The 16,022-nt window shown below is 43.1% G+C and overlaps 1 protein-coding gene across 6 annotated transcripts in view; it reads right to left on the bottom strand.

Annotated features, from left to right (window-relative positions):
• axin1 (axin 1) overlaps positions 1–16,022 on the bottom strand; it is a 91,302-nt gene that overhangs the window by 16,980 nt on the left and 58,300 nt on the right. For 3 of the 6 annotated variants that reach the window (XM_061905286.1, XM_061905287.1, XM_061905285.1), the window contains 6 exons: positions 15,799–15,895; positions 10,375–10,500; positions 4,933–5,369; positions 4,711–4,860; positions 2,855–3,040; positions 2,657–2,764 (listed from right to left, as the gene is read on the bottom strand). In XM_061905286.1, the coding sequence (XP_061761270.1) occupies positions 2,657–2,764; positions 2,855–3,040; positions 4,711–4,860; positions 4,933–5,369; positions 10,375–10,500; positions 15,799–15,895 (1,104 nt within the window). The remainder of the gene's footprint in view (positions 1–2,656; positions 2,765–2,854; positions 3,041–4,710; positions 4,861–4,932; positions 5,370–10,374; positions 10,501–15,798; positions 15,896–16,022) is intronic. The other 3 variants (XM_061905288.1, XM_061905289.1, XM_061905290.1) reach the window with 3 other exon arrangements.

A 16,022-nucleotide genomic window follows, 5' to 3' on the forward strand; every position in this document is an offset into this window, starting at 1 on the left:
GCCTGTGTGCGTTTATACTGGAATCTGATAAAGATCACATTTTACATGTAATCAGCGGTTTAGCTCGGTTGGTAGAGCGGCCGTGCCAGCAACTTGAGGGTTGCAGGTTCGATTCCCGCTTCCGCCATCCTAGTCACTGCCGTTGTGTCCTTGGGCAAGACACTTTACCCACCTGCTCCCAGTGCCACCCACACTGGTTTAAATGTAACTTAGATATTGGGTTTCAGTATGTAAAGCGCTTTGAGTCACTAGAGAAAAGCGCTATATAAATATAATTCACTTCACTTCAGCTGGGAAAAATATCTGATTCGAGTGTTAACAGTTGTATTGATGGGAAAACAAGAACTTATGTTACACAATGTCTATGGCAGGGGTGTCCAAACTTTTTCCACTGAGGGCCGCACACGGAAAAATTTAAGCATGCGGGGGCCATTTTGATATTTTTCAATTTCAAACCATAACAAAATATATGGATTTTTTTTTTTCATTCCTTAGGGCTCCTGTAGAGCATAGAGGGTCTCAGACACTAAAGTGTAAAAAATAAGTCAAATTATTATTTTTTTATTTCAATGCTTACAGTAAATCTCTATATCAACTTGATGTTGATATAAAGTAAAACAAATAAGGTTTTATGCCTTTTCTGTCAAAGACAACTTTGTTTTTTATAGTTAAACTAAAATATGCAGTATTTTGATAGATAGATAGATAGATAGATAGATAGATAGATAGATAGATAGATAGATAGATAGATAGATAGATAGATAGATAGATAGATAGATAGATAGTACTTTATTGATTCCTTCAGGAGAGTTCCTTTATTTAGCAATTAAAGCCCTCAAAGATCAATAATGCAGGACACCATCCATCCATCCATTTTCTACCGCTTATTCCCTTTCGGGGTCGCGGGGGGCGCTGGCGCCTATCTCAGCTACAATCGGGCGGAAGGCGGGGTACACCCTGGACAAGTCGCCACCTCATCGCAGGGCCAACACAGATAAACAGACAACATTCACACTCACATTCACACACTAGGGCCAATTTAGTGTTGCCAATCAACCCACACCATTGATTTTAATTATTTAATATTTTTGAGTAATAACAGTGAAAAGTTGAATAAAATCATACTAAATATATTTGAGATCCGAAAGGTTCCCCACTCATAAAGTGATTCATTTTTATTATAATTTTTTTTACTTTTAACACTTAAATTTCAAGATCAACTTCCGATACATCTGTCGATTTTAAGTTTGAACTCCATCCATTTTCTACCGCTTATTCCCTTTTGGGGTCGCGGGGGGCGCTGGCGCCTACCTCAGCTACAATCGGGCGGAAGGCGGGGTACACCCTGGACAAGTCGCCACCTCATCGCAGTAAGTTTGAACTATTATTATGTTTGTTTCATGCCCTTTTGTCAAAACTTTGATGTTTTTATACGGCAACCGCACAACATATGCAATATTTTTTTCCACATAAAACATTTTAAAGTGATAATTTTTAAGTAATAATTCATTATAACAGATTTTTTTGTCCTTTTTTTTTTGAGCAATGTAAAAAAAAAAAAAAAAAAATATAGACAAAAGGGAAAAAAAACTGCCTGCATGGCAGCTTTGGGTCAACATTGCCACTTTTTCTCATTAGATTTCACCTCATTCCACTTTTTTTTAATTTTTGCATCCATCCATCCATTTTCTACCGCTTATTCCCTTTCGGGGTCGCGGGGGGCGCTGGCGCCTATCTCAGCTACAATCGGGCGGAAGGCAGGGTACACCCTGGACAAGTCGCCACCTCATCGCAGGGCCAACACAGATAGACAGACAACATTCACACTCACATTCACACACTAGGGCCAATTTAGTGTTGCCAATCAACCTACACCATTGATTTTAATTATTTAATATTTTTGAGTAATAACAGTGAAAAGTTAAATAAAATCATATTAAATATATCTAAGATCCGAAAGGTTCCCCACTCATAAAGTGATTCATTTTTATTAGTTTTTTTTTTTTACTTTTAACACTTAAATTTCAAGATCAACTTCCGATACATCTGTCGATTTTAAGTTTGAACTCCATCCATTTTCTACCGCTTATTCCCTTTTGGGGTCGCGGGGGGCGCTGGCGCCTACCTCAGCTACAATCGGGCGGAAGGCGGGGTACACCCTGGACAAGTCGCCACCTCATCGCAGTAAGTTTGAACTATTATTATGTTTGTTTTATGCTCTTTTGTCAAAACTTTGATGTTTTTATACGGCAACCGCACAACATATGCAATATTTTCTTCCACATAAAATATTTTAAAGTGATAATTTTTAAGTAGTAATTCATTATAACTGATTTTTTTGTCCTTTTTTTTTTGAGCAATGTAAAAAAAAAAAAAGAAAATATAGACAAAAGGGGAAAAAAATGCCTGCATGGCAGCTTTGGGTCAACATTGCCACTTTTTCTCATTAGATTTCACCTCATTCCACTTTTTTTAAATGTTTATTTTTTTATTTTTGCAATACTATCAATTTTGCAATTTTTGCAGAATGTGTGGAGGGCCGGTAAACGATTAGCTGCGGGCCCCACTTTGGACACCCCTGGTCTATGGCAATGACTAAGGTGAAGTAAATGGGGGCGGGCATGAAGTCGTTACACGTGGACAGGGCAGCACATACTCGGGCTCGGAGGGCGCGCAGTCAGAAACGTCAGGCACCATGCTGAGTGGAGGGACAAGTGCAGGCCTGACCGCAGTGCGACCTCGCTGGATGACCTCCATCACATACCTGAGAGAGCCAACAAGCCACTGATGAATCTAAAAGACTGACTTTCACTCTGTTTGGGGAGGGAAAGACACCAAAAAGACGTCCGCACACCTCTGCTTGGGCTGCAAAACTCCAGACTTGATTTTCTCCTCCTCCAGTCGCCGGCGGACCTCCTCCAGCTGGATGAGGGGGCTCGGGGCCGGGTTGGGGGGCATGGTGGGGTCCTGGATGAAAGGATGCGATGGCTGCACGTTGTCCCAGGCTGAGCCGGGAACCTTCTTGGAGCCTGTGGTGCTGCTGAAATAGAAAATGAAGACTTGTTTTGATTTGGAGGAATGATAAGTGCCATTAATCGATATCAAATCGACACTGAGGTGATTAGGTATTCGCAAATAGCTGAGTGTTTTTTTATCCGTCATCACCGCTGTGGAGGTCTTGCTCCTGCCGGTTCTCTGGACCACCAATGACAAACATGACAGCCGTGTTCATCTTTGTGAACAATGATTTATTTTGCAATAAGTTGTCCTTCTTGTGCTTTTCAGTCATGTTAAAGTTTATCCCGATCTCGCTCGTTCTCCACCATCAACCACACCCTCTCCTTCCCGACTGCTGCCATTAACAGAGCGACAGGTGATCAGACAAACACTCACAGCTGTGTCATCTACGCACCTGTCATTAATCTCGAAGCCGGTTCTGAAACACCCTGCTTCGCTGCAGGTCCGCAGGCCACGCCCCCCCACAACCACCAATCAGAATTCTTGAGCCTCGTGTTTGTTCATCTCTTGCTTCAAATAGGGATACAGGCGTTTCACTCTGTGCATCGTACTAGCACCTGAGCGTGTTTATTTAACAGTATAATTTCACTTCTTTTCACTTATTCACAATCTCTGTCTTGGTGGGCGGAGAGCGGGGTGCCAGCTTTACACAGACTCGCTTGTGAGAAGTGCCGCAAAGCAACAAATTAGGAGGAAAACATTTGATTACAATTGATTACAAAGCCAAATGTCCCGTCGTTGTAATATTCAATCTTCAAATTAAATGGGCAATATGAGCCCATCAACACGGGTAAACAAGCAGGAATGACGACATCCAACCTCGTTTTTTCAACTGAAAAAAAAAAAAAAAACACTTTAAGATATTCAATGTTTATTTAGGGATGACATTTTTCTAACAGAAAGAAGTCAATTTTATATTTTTGTTTACTTACTTATTTAGGATTGTTTATTTATTTAAGATGACAAAGTTAGTTACCTTTGAATTGAAGTACAATGGTAGACAATTCTACAGTAATGAGTAGGGCTGGGCAATATGGACCAAAACGGATACTGTGGTGCTTTTAGTTTGGATGGCGATATATTGTAAATACTGATATCTTAAAAAAACATGTAAGGTGGTTCAAGTTGCCTAAGTTTTAAGGCATTTTTCGTTCATTTTGTTCATTACGTTCAATTTATAGCTTCCAGTTCTGCACGGGGATAAAAGGAGCTTCTACTCACTCTCTGGCTGTTAAGTTTTAAAGTACTTTTTATTTTTACATATTAAATAAACAACCGCAAATCGAATTACAATTTTGGAGAGAAACATCGCAATTTGGGTTTTTTCTTCAAATCGTGCAGCCCGAGTTAAAACCTTCACCTCTAAGATGGCTTCAAAGGACATGCCCCATCATTTTGAACTTTGTACCTCAGCTACCTTAGGTCAGTTTTTCCACAAAACCAATAGGGTTATTATTTCCTTTTTGTTTGTCGAAATAAAGTGTTGTAAAAAATGAGCCTCACAAAGTGGGCTGGAAAGGAACAAAAACGCTATCAATTGGACCTTTTCCAGTAGAGACTCATCCCAAATCAATAGGATTCTGGCTTTGATGTGGATAAATAATCAATTAAATATTAAAGAGGCTCAAGAAATGATTCCAAAAAGTTCCAGAAACATGAAAACCATGATAAACGTTAGGTGTTTCTCCTGACCCATAGGGACTCCTTTTGTGTCGGATCATCTCCTTCTGCCCCTCCATCAGCCATAAGAAGATCTTCTGGTTCTTCTCCATGTCATCTACAGGACCTGGCACCTCCTCCCCACGCTTGCATGCTCGCCTACACTGCAGACCGCCTTTGCTTCTGTGCAGTACAAGAACCATGGTGACTCGGACGGAAAACACGACATTAGTGAACTTAAATCCATAAACATACCCGTGACTTATATGCTCCATGTTTGTGAATCCATCTGCAAACATGCAAGACTTAGGTCCATGACCCACGTCTTCTCCCCAGGGCGAATCCATTTGCTCTTTGGACTTCCCGACCCCAGCTTTGTAGTGGTGCATGTGGCCGGACTCTCCCTTGAGACAATGCCTGGATGCGTATTTACTCAAAGATGGCACCGTAGTCCCTTTACTCCCTAAGAAGCCACTTGGCGAGCAAGACTTGGGAGAATGGCGTCCCGTTCCTGGCGACTGGCAGCCGGGAGTCTTCATGACGCGCTGGACGTGGTCATCCAGAATGCTCTCCGGGTTCTCCTCGTGGGAGTCCCTCAGGAAGTAGTCGGCATAGTTGGAATTCTGCGGATGAACAGCGTCGGGGAACCGATGGTTGGCAAAAGACGTGCTCATTTCATCGACTTCCTCTTCCTTTGGAGCGAAACACATAGGGGGAAAAAAATGAATGTATGAATGTGTTGTACTCGTTTCCACCAGAAGATGTCAGCATTTCATTACCAGTAATAATGCCTCCCTTGCAGAGACACAAAACTACAAAACCACCACCACAAAAAAAATGTACCTGTGCTACTAGCTCAGTGTTTTTCAACCTTTTTTTAGCCAAGGCACATTTTTTTGCGTTGAAAAAATCCGGAGGCACACCACCAGCAGAAATCATTAAAAAAACGAAACTCAGTTAACAGTAAAAAGTAGTTGCCGCAATTAGATTAGATAGTACTTTATTTATTCCGTCAGGAGAGTTCCTTCAGGAAAATTACAATTTTCAGCACAATCCCATTCAAGATCAGACAAACATTAAAGGGAGACAGAACAGGATCGCTGACGGGTCTGCCGGCTTCCAGCGCCCCTTACAAAAAAAAGATGAGATACAGGTAAACAAGGGGGGGGAGAAAAAAATAGAAGATTAAAATAAAATAAAAAAATCGGTTTTAGCCTGGGCTCTGGAGAGGGGGTGCAGACTGAGGCCAAGGGAAAAAAACAACAACTCATAGCCATAGTACACATCCCTCTTACATGTGTGTAAGAGGGAAACATCAAACATCAAAGAACACAGAGGACATTAAAGACATTAAAGCAGCAGATACAACCAGACATTTCTACATACAGCTATGAATAAAAAGGAAAAGAAACATATCCACTGTGGTGGCCTCTGCGGTGTTCCATGCCATCGTCCGCTGGGGTGGAGGGAGGATGGCCAGAGACAGGAGCAGACCCAACAAAGCAACCAAGACGAATGAACAAATGAATAAAGTACTATCTAATCTAAGACAGCCGACTCCACTCTCGGCCAGTGTCCAGTCCGCAATGGTTGGATATGAATTTAAAGGCCTACTGAAATGAGAAATTCTTATTTCCACGGGGATAGCAGGTCCATTCTATGTGTCATACTTGATCATTACGCAAGATAGCCATATTTTTGCTGAAAGTATTTAATAGAGAACATCGACGATAAAGTTTGCAACTTTTGGTGCTGATAAAAAAGTCTTGCCTGTACCAGAAGTAGCAGACGATGTGCGCGTGACGTCACATCTGAACATTGTTTACAATCATGGCCACCAGCAGCGAAAGCGATTCGGACCGAGAAAGCGACGATTTCCCCATTAATTTGAGCGAGGATGAAAGATTCGTAGATGAGGAAAGTAAGAGTGAAGGACTACAAAAAAAAAAAAAAAAGACCATAAAGTGGGAGCGATTCAGAGGTTGTTAGACACATTTACTAGGATAATTCTGGAAATTCCTTGGAACATGTCCACAAAAAATGTAGCTGTCAACACAGAATATTGCATTGTTGCATTTCTTTTCACAGTTTATGAACTTACATTCATATTTTGTTGAAGTATTATTCAATAAATATATTTGTAAAAGGATTTTTGAATTGTTGCTATTCTTAAAATATTTTTTACCCCTTGGCATAACTTCAAGAACCCCTAAGGGTACGCGTACCCCAATTTGAGAACCACTGGTTTAATGCATCCAGCGGGACATCACAACAAAATTAGGCATAATAATGTGTTAATTCCACGACGGTATATATATCGGTATCGGATGATATCGGTAATTAAGAGTTGGACAATATCGGAATATCTGCAAAAAAGGCATTAAATAAATAATTGATAAATGGGTTATACTTGTATAGCGCTTTTCTACCTTCAAGCGCTTTGACACTACTTCCACATTTACCCATTCACACACACATTCACACACTGATGGAGGGAGCTGCCATGCAAGGCGCTAACCAGCACCCATCAGGAGCAAGGGTGAAGTGTCTTGCTCAGGACACAACGGACGTGACAAGGTTGGTACTAGTTGGGGATTGAACCAGGGACCCTCGGGTTGCGCAGGGCCACTATTCCACTGCGCCACGCCGTCCCATTATCGGACATTTTTAGCTGGAACCCATTATTACCACACACACACACACACACACACACTAAATTGTGGGTCTCAAAGCCTCAAATGTTACAATGAGGGCCCGGCAACGAGTTAAAGGCCTACTGAAAGCCACGACTACCGACCACGCAGTCTGATAGTTTATATATCAATGATGAAATATTAACATTGCAACACATGCCAATACGGCCTTTTTAGTTTACTAAATTACAATTTTAAATTTCCCGCGGAGTTTCTTGTTGAAAACGTCGCGGGATGATGACGCGTGTGCGTGACGTCTCGGGTTGTAGTGGACATATTAGCCCAGCACCACACACGGCTAAAAGTCGTCTCTTTACATCGCAGAATTACACAGTAATTTGGACTATGTGTTGCTGAATCTTTTGCAGTTTGTTCAATTAATAATGGAGACGTCAAAGAAGAATGCTGTTGGTGGAAAGCGGTGGATTGCAGCTGCCTTTAACACCAAAACACAGCCGGTGTTCCTTTGTTTGTTGTGAAGCTTTAACACAGAGCGGTCAAGCGAACATGTTTCTCCAGCAAGTTTTTGGAAGGGGAAAATTGTCGGCACTTACCGGAGACTTCAGTGGATTATGGGACCTCCGCCTGTAGCTGTCAAAAAGGCAGCTGTGATCTTGGCTCCTCGGCTTCTCTCAGAGACACTGGCGTTCACCGCAGCCATCCGACTTTCAGGTATGACTTTACAATCTCACTAAAATACTATTAACACAATAAGCCGAATAATGATTTTCCAGAATTATCCTAGTAAATGTGTCTAATTACATCTGAAACACTACCACTTTTTTTTTTTGTGCCTCACTCTAACTTTCCTCATCCATTAATTTTTCATCCTTGCTCAAATTAATGGGGAAATTGTCGCTTTCTCGGTCTGAATAGCTCTTGCTGCTGGAGGCTATGATTGTAAACAATGTGAGGACAATGTGACGTCACGCGCACATCGTCTGCTACTTCCGGTAAAGGTAAGGCTTTTTTATTAGCGACTAAAAGTTGCGAACTTTATCGTCAATGTTCTCTACTAAATCCTTTCAGCAAAAATATGGCAATATAGCGAAATGATCAAGTATGACACATAGAATGGACCTGCTATCCCCGTTCAAATAAGAACATCTCATTTCAATTGGCCTTTAAATTAGCTCAATGGAACTTAGCCTGAACATCCATCCATCCATCCATCTTCTTCCGCTTATCCGAGGTCGGGTCGCGGGGGCAACAGCCTAAGCAGGGAAACCTAGACTTCCCTCTCCCCCAGCCACTTCGTCTAGCTCTTCCCGGGGGATCCCGAGGCGTTCCCAGGCCAGCCGGGAGACATAGTCTTCCCAACGTGTCCTGGGTCTTCCCCGTGGCCTCCTACCGGTTGGACGTGCCCTAAACACCTCCCCAGGGAGGCGTTCGGGTGGCATCCTGACCAGATGCCCGAACCACCTCATCTGGCTCCTCTCCATGTGAAGGAGCAGCGGCTTTACTTTGAGTTCCTCCCGGATGGCAGAGCTTCTCACCCTATCTCTAAGGGAGAGACCCGCCACACGGCGGAGGAAACTCATTTCGGCCGCTTGTACCCGTGATCTTATCCTTTCTGTCATGACCCAAAGCTCATGACCATAGGTGAGGATGGGAACGTAGATCGACCGGTAAATTGAGAGCTTTGCCTTCCGGCTCAGCTCCTTCTTCACCACAACGGATCGGTACAACGTCCGCATTACTGAAGACGCCGCACCGATCCGCCTGTCGATCTCACGATCCACTCTTCCCCCACTCGTGAACAAGACTCCTAGGTACTTGAACTCCTCCACTTGGGGCAGGGTCTCCTCCCCAACCCGGAGATGGCACTCCACCCTTTTCCGGGCGAGAACCATGAACTCGGACTTGGAGGTGCTGATTCTCATTCCGGTCGCTTCACACTCGGCTGCGAACCGATCCAGCCAGAGCTGAAGATCCCGGTCAGATGAAGCCATCAGGACCACATCATCTGCAAAAAACAGAGACCTAATCCTGCGGTCACCAAAATGGAACCCTTCAACGCCTTGACTGCGCCTAGAAATTCTGTCCATAAAAGTTATGAACAGAATCGGTGACAAAGGACAGCCTTGGCGGAGTCCAACCCTCACTGGAAATGTGTCCGACTTACTGCCAGCAATGCGGACCAAGCTCTGGCACTGATCATACAGGGAGCGGACCGCCACAAAAAGACAGTCCGATACCCCATACTCTCTGAGCACTCCCCACAGGACTTCCCGAGGGACCCGGTCGAATGCCTTCTCCAAGTCCACAAAGCACATGTAGACTGGTTGGGCATACTCCCATGCACCCTCAAGAACCCTGCCGAGAGTATAAAGCTGGTCCACAGTTCCACGACCAGGACGAAAACCACACTGTTCCTCCTGAATCCGAGGTTCATAGCCTGAACATATACTGGAAAAAATATTTTCAAATGGAAAAGTGTCAAAAGCAACTAAATCTGTGTTGAGTGCAGTGTAGAAATCCATTATTATTATTATCACTATTAGCAACTTCTTATTGTGCTTACAGAAGGTTGCAGAAAGTAACACACACCAACACTTTGGAGCTTTGTACAAAGTCAAATTCCATTTGTGTTTCATCGGCGTTCAAGTGGGCATCAAACGGCCGCGGCGCTGTTCCAGCGTTTATAAGCCTGCGAGCCCGCATGTGCTCCATCTGATTCATGCACAAAGCCAGGGGGACGCAAGTGATGCCAAGTGTTTCATGTTTTTTTTTTTTTTTTTTTTTTTTTAATGCCCACTCCTAATAGCTGGCCTCATGAATTTCATTTCGTGCCAGGCTGATTTGAAAACCTTGAGGCCTAACAGACATTGGCTGGTGCATCTAGTGCAGGACATACCAGAATAAATGGTGAGCTTGTCGAAAGGTGCCTGATAGCGCACGCGTCGCAACGCTAACCAGAGGGCCATGTGTGCCACGTGCATCATCAAATTACCAAAACAAAAAGGACCACAGTTTTACGGCCGACCGGAATCGATGGACGTACCAGTCGTAGACTCTCCAGACGCTCTTCTGTCTCCCGCTCTCGCAGAACGCCCTCCAAGCGGAGGATCAGGTCAGCGGCAAAGCGCTCCGGCACAACGTGGATGTCCTTCGGAATCCTGTTTGTGCGCTGGAAACGAAAGGCACCAGGATGTCAGCAAAACCAAGAATTTTGTTGCGATCCGTGACTCAGATCTTCACATGTTTATTTTTCCATCTTTGTTTCATTCTCTTCTGACCCACTTACTTCCTGTTTAGTCCGTTACCATGGTTACACATTGATTTCACCTGCTCCTCGTTTTCTACACACACCTAGTTTTACGTCTGGGTCCATAAATTTGCCTTCTTGCAACAGCATTGTTGTACGCAAATACGGTATTAGCTTTCACTGTTATGCTGATGACACCCAACTCTACATGCCCCTAAAGCTGACCAACACGCCGGACTGTAGTCAGTTGGAAGCGTGTCTTAATGAAATTAAACAATGGATGTCCGCTAACTTTTTGCAACTTAATGCCCAAAAAACGGAAATGCTGATTATCGGTCCTGCTAGACACCGACCTCTATTTAATAATACAACTTTAACATTTGACAACCAAATAATAAAACAAGGTGACTCTGTAAAAAATCTGGGTATTATCTTCGACCCAACTCTCTCCTTTGAGTCACACATTAAAAGCGTTACTAAAACGGCCTTCTTTCATCTCCGTAATATCGCTAAAATTCGCTCCATTTTGTCCACTAAAGACGCCGAGATCATTATCCATGCGTTTGTTACGTCTCGTCTCGATTACTGTAACGTATTATTTTCGGGTCTCCCCATGTCTAGCATTAAAAGATTACAGTTGGTACAAAATGCGGCTGCTAGACTTTTGACAAGAACAAGAAAGTTTGATCACATTACGCCTGTACTGGCTCACCTGCACTGGCTTCCTGTGCACTTAAGATGTGACTTTAAGGTTTTACTACTTACGTATAAAATACTACACGGTCTAGCTCCAGCCTATCTTGCCGATTGTATTGTACCATATGTCCCGGCAAGAAATCTGCGTCCAAAGGACTACGGCTTATTAGTGATTCCTAGAGCCCAAAAAATGTCTGCGGGCTATAGACCGTTTTTCATTTCGGGCTCCAGTACTCTGGAATGCCCTCCCGGTAACAGTTCGAGATGCCACCTCAGTAGAAGCATTTAAGTCTCACCTTAAAACTCATTTGTATACTCTAGCCTTTAAATAGACCTCCTTTTTAGACCAGTTGATCTGCCGTTTCTTTTCTTTTTCTCCTATGTCCCACTCTCCCTTGTGGAGAGGGTCCGGTCCGATCCGGTGGCCATGTACTGCTTGCCTGTGTATCGGCTGGGGACATCACTGCGCTGCTGATCCGCCTCCGCTTGGGATGGTTTCCTGCTGGCTCCGCTGTGAACGGGACTCTCGCTGCTGTGTTGGATCCGCTTTGGACTGGACTCTGGCGACTGTGTTGGATCCATTACGGATTTAACTTTCACAATATCATGTTAGACCCGCTCGACATCCATTGCTTTCCTCCTCTCCAAGGTTCTCATAGTCATCATTGTCACCGACGTCCCACTGGGTGTGAGTTTTCCTTGCCCTTATGTGGGCCTACCGAGGATGTCGTAGTGGTTTGTGCAGCCCTTTGAGACACTAGTGATTTAGGGCTATATAAGTAAACATTGATTGATTGATTGATTTTATACCTGTTTTTGTGTATTTTGATCTGCAAAGTCCCGAAAATGTGAAATCCAACTATTTATAAAACAATCTTGCCTTCCTTTACACTTCCTCTAAACAAGCCGTTTGGAATTTTCCCCAATTGTGACATTATTCCCAAATGTGACCTCAGCGGATATGTTTGTATATGGTATAAATTTACCCAAAGTGCTTATTAACACTTATCTGCCACTGTACCCCGACGATGTAGTCAGTAAGTTGCTTATTTGTCTCTATCCTCTTGTTGTGGGGCAGACTGGCTTGTACATGCACATGTATCCTCCGCTGTTTCCATTTCTAAAGTAGCATATAGTTCTCACTTATAACTGTCAGTAGACTCAATATGAAAGAGCTAATAACGACAACATGGACGACAGGGGGAAGACGGGGTGGAAGTGGAAGCACGTAAATAAGACCGCCCACAAAACGTCACATCAGGAAAAGCAGCTACAAAACGGTCCGTAAGACATAATTTATGCAACATTTTGATTAAAGAACCACCATTACATGTTATGTAGACCAGAGTTTTTGAACCACGGGGCCGCGACACACTAAGATACAGTCTGGTGTGCCATGGGAGATTATCTAATTTCTCCTATTTGGGTTAAAAACATTTTTTGCAAACAAGTAACTATAGTCTGCAAGTTATGTGTAGTTGTTGAGTGTCGGTGCTGTCTAGAGCTCGGCAGAGTAACCGTGTAATACTCTTCCATATCAGTAGGTGGCAGCCTGTAGCTAATTGCTTTGTAGATGTCGAAAAAAGCGGGAGGCAGTGTGCAGGTAAGAAGGCGTCTAATGCTTAAACTAAAAATAAAGAAAAGGTGAGTGCCCCTAAGAAAAGGCATTGAAGCTTAGGGAAGGCTATGGAGAACGAAACTAAAACTAAACTGGCAAAGTAAACAAAAACAGAATGCTGGACGACAGCAAAGACTTACCGTAATTTTGGGACTATAAGTCGCAGTTTTTTTCATATTTTGGCCGGGGGTGCGACTTATACTCAGGAGCGACTTATGTATGAAATTATTAACACATTACTGTAAAATATCAAATTATATTATTTAGCTCATTCACGTAAGAGACTAGACGTATAAGATTTCATCGGATTTATCGATTAGGAGTGACAGATTGTTTGGTAAACTTATGGCATGATCTAGATGTTATAGTTATTTGAATGACTCTTACCATAATATGTTACTTTGACATATAAGGCACCTTCTCCGTTGGTTATTTATGCGTCATATAACGTACACTTATTCAGCCTGTTGTTCAATATTCTTTATTTATTTTAAATTGCCTTTCAAATGTCTATTCTTGGTGTTGGGTTTTATCAAATACATTTCCCCCAAAAATGCGACGTGTATATGTTTTTTTCCTTCTTTATTATGCATTTTCGGCAGGTGCGACTTATACTCCGAAAAAAACGGTACTCTGGAACAAAGACGGCGTCCACAATGTACATCCGAACCAGACATGAAAATCAACAATGTACCCGCAAAGAAGGATAAAAACAACTGAAATATTCTTGATTGCTAAAACAAAGTAGACGCGGGAAATATCGCTCATAGTGAGATATAAAACTGCGACAGGAAAATACCCAAAAAAGACACAAAGCCAACCAAAATAGGTGCGCAAAAACAAGAACTAAAACACTAGACACGGGAAAACAGCAAAAAAATGTTAAGATCCATACTCCGATCGTCCCATATTATGGTTTATTGTTGCATTTTTATCACTCCGTCGTTCTACCCTCATACTTCCTGTTTCGTCATTACCATGGTTACTCATCAGTTCACCTGCTGCTCACGGCCCCGCACACCTGCAACGGATAATCACCGTCACTTTATAAGCCGTCCTCTTTTGTTTGTTCAGCCTTGGTTCATGATTTGCTTTCCTGCAACGAGTTACGCCTGCACTCTGTCAAGTATGTATATTCTCGCTAGCTTTTCACGCTAAGCCATTTGTTCATTCCAGCTCTCATGCTGTATGTTTTATTTTACTCTTTTGTGTGCCTACGTGCCAGTTTATTTCTCATTGTTGTATATCCTAGCTTTTATGCTAGCGTCTTTGGTTTGCCTTTTATTAGCACCAGTGTTTTGTTTCATAGATCCTTTTCGTTAAATAAATTGTTTATATCTTACCTTTGCTGTTTTCACTTGACGCATCCTCGAGGGAATCGAACCCGGCATCACGATGCCACACAGGCGTAACAAAAAACCTCCAAATAACTCACGGCGTGATGTGACAGGTGGTGACAGTACACCCACTTTGAGACAAGAGCTATATTGATGCATGCTTGGTAATGCCTTAAAGTCATATCCAACAATTGCGCCGACTTTTTACTGTCAACTGAGTTTTGTTTTTTAATGATTTCTGCTGGTGGTGTGCCTCCAGATATTTTCAACAAAAAAAAAAAATGTGCCTCTGCTCAAAAAATGTTGAAAAACACTGCTGTAGACCTTGCCGATTGTATTGTGCCATATGTCCCGGCAAGAAATCTGCGTTCAAAGGACTCCGGCTTATTAGTGATTCCCAAAGCCCCAAAAAAGTCTGCGGGCTATAGAGCGTTTTCCGTTCGGGCTCCAGTACTCTGGAATGCCCTCCCGGTAACAGTTCGAGATGCCACCTCAGTAGAAGCATTTAAGTCTCACCTTAAAACTCATTTGTATACTCTAGCCTTTAAATAGACTCCCTTTTTTGACCAGTTGATCTGCCGTTTCTTTTCTTTTTCTCCTATGTCCCACTCTCCCTTGTGGCCCTTCCACACTGGTCCGATCCGGTGGCCATGTACTGCTTGCCTGTGTATCAGCTGGGGACATCACTGCGCTGCTGATCCGCCTCCGCTTGGGATGGTTTCCTGCTGGCTCCGCTGCGAACGGGACTCTCGCTGCTGTGTTGGATCCGCTTTGGACTGGACTCTCGCGACTGTGTTGGATCCATTATGGATTGAACTTTCACAGTATCATGTTAGACCCGCTCGACATCCATTGCTTTCCTCCTCTCCAAGGTTCTCATAGTCATCATTGTCACCGACCTCCCACTGGGTGTGAGTTTTCCTTGCCCTTATGCGGGCCTACCGAGGATGTCGTAGTGGTTTGTGTTGTGGTTTGTGCAGCCCTTTGAGACATTTAGGGCTATATAAGTAAACATTGATTGATGATTGATTAAATGTGTAAAAATTAATCTGAATATGACCGCTTTAAAACACGTTCTTGTTAAAATACATAATTACAATTATATCTATTTTATATTAAAATTAAACATTTTCTGTCCAAAGCTACTCGAGTGTTTTCTTTCAGTTAATTCTCTGTCAATTTGACCGAACTCATGACGGCGATTAGTCCTTTAAAATGCAGTCATTATGCACGTTCTGATTGGACAGCCTAATTAGGGTTGGCGAAGAGGCAGCCTCAGCTGCACAGGGAGGCATCAGGCTGTCACAGGGGAGTATTCCTGTCTGCTGGGCGCACTTTCCCCAAAGCAAGGAGCTACATTTAGACAGCCTTCCCTTCCAACTGTATTCTTACACTCCCTCACAGGCCTCGCAACACACACACACACACAAACCCACACCTTAAATATGCACGTTCTCCAGAGGTTCACTCGCAGAAAGAAATACAGCAGAGACAGACAGTTGAAAGAAAGCAAGAGGGAAATGGGGGTAGGGTGTGTGCGGGGGTATATAGAACCCATGAATAACTCACAGGGATGAGAGGCAAAGGCACACGCCCGTTTGCTCGAGCGCTCTCTTGCATCTCCCGCCGATGAGGCTTATGGTATCTGTAGGGTGGGACACCATCGCTGCAACAAACAACATTTTCATTAATATCATCACCATCACCTCTCTTTATTTACAAAACATTATACAAGTCTATACACCTGATTGTGTATGATTTGCCAGTGCTTTGTAAAAGAGAATAAACAGGGG

This window comes from Nerophis ophidion, linkage group LG07 (genome assembly GCF_033978795.1).
Source record: "Nerophis ophidion isolate RoL-2023_Sa linkage group LG07, RoL_Noph_v1.0, whole genome shotgun sequence".
Taxonomy (NCBI): domain Eukaryota; kingdom Metazoa; phylum Chordata; class Actinopteri; order Syngnathiformes; family Syngnathidae; genus Nerophis; species Nerophis ophidion.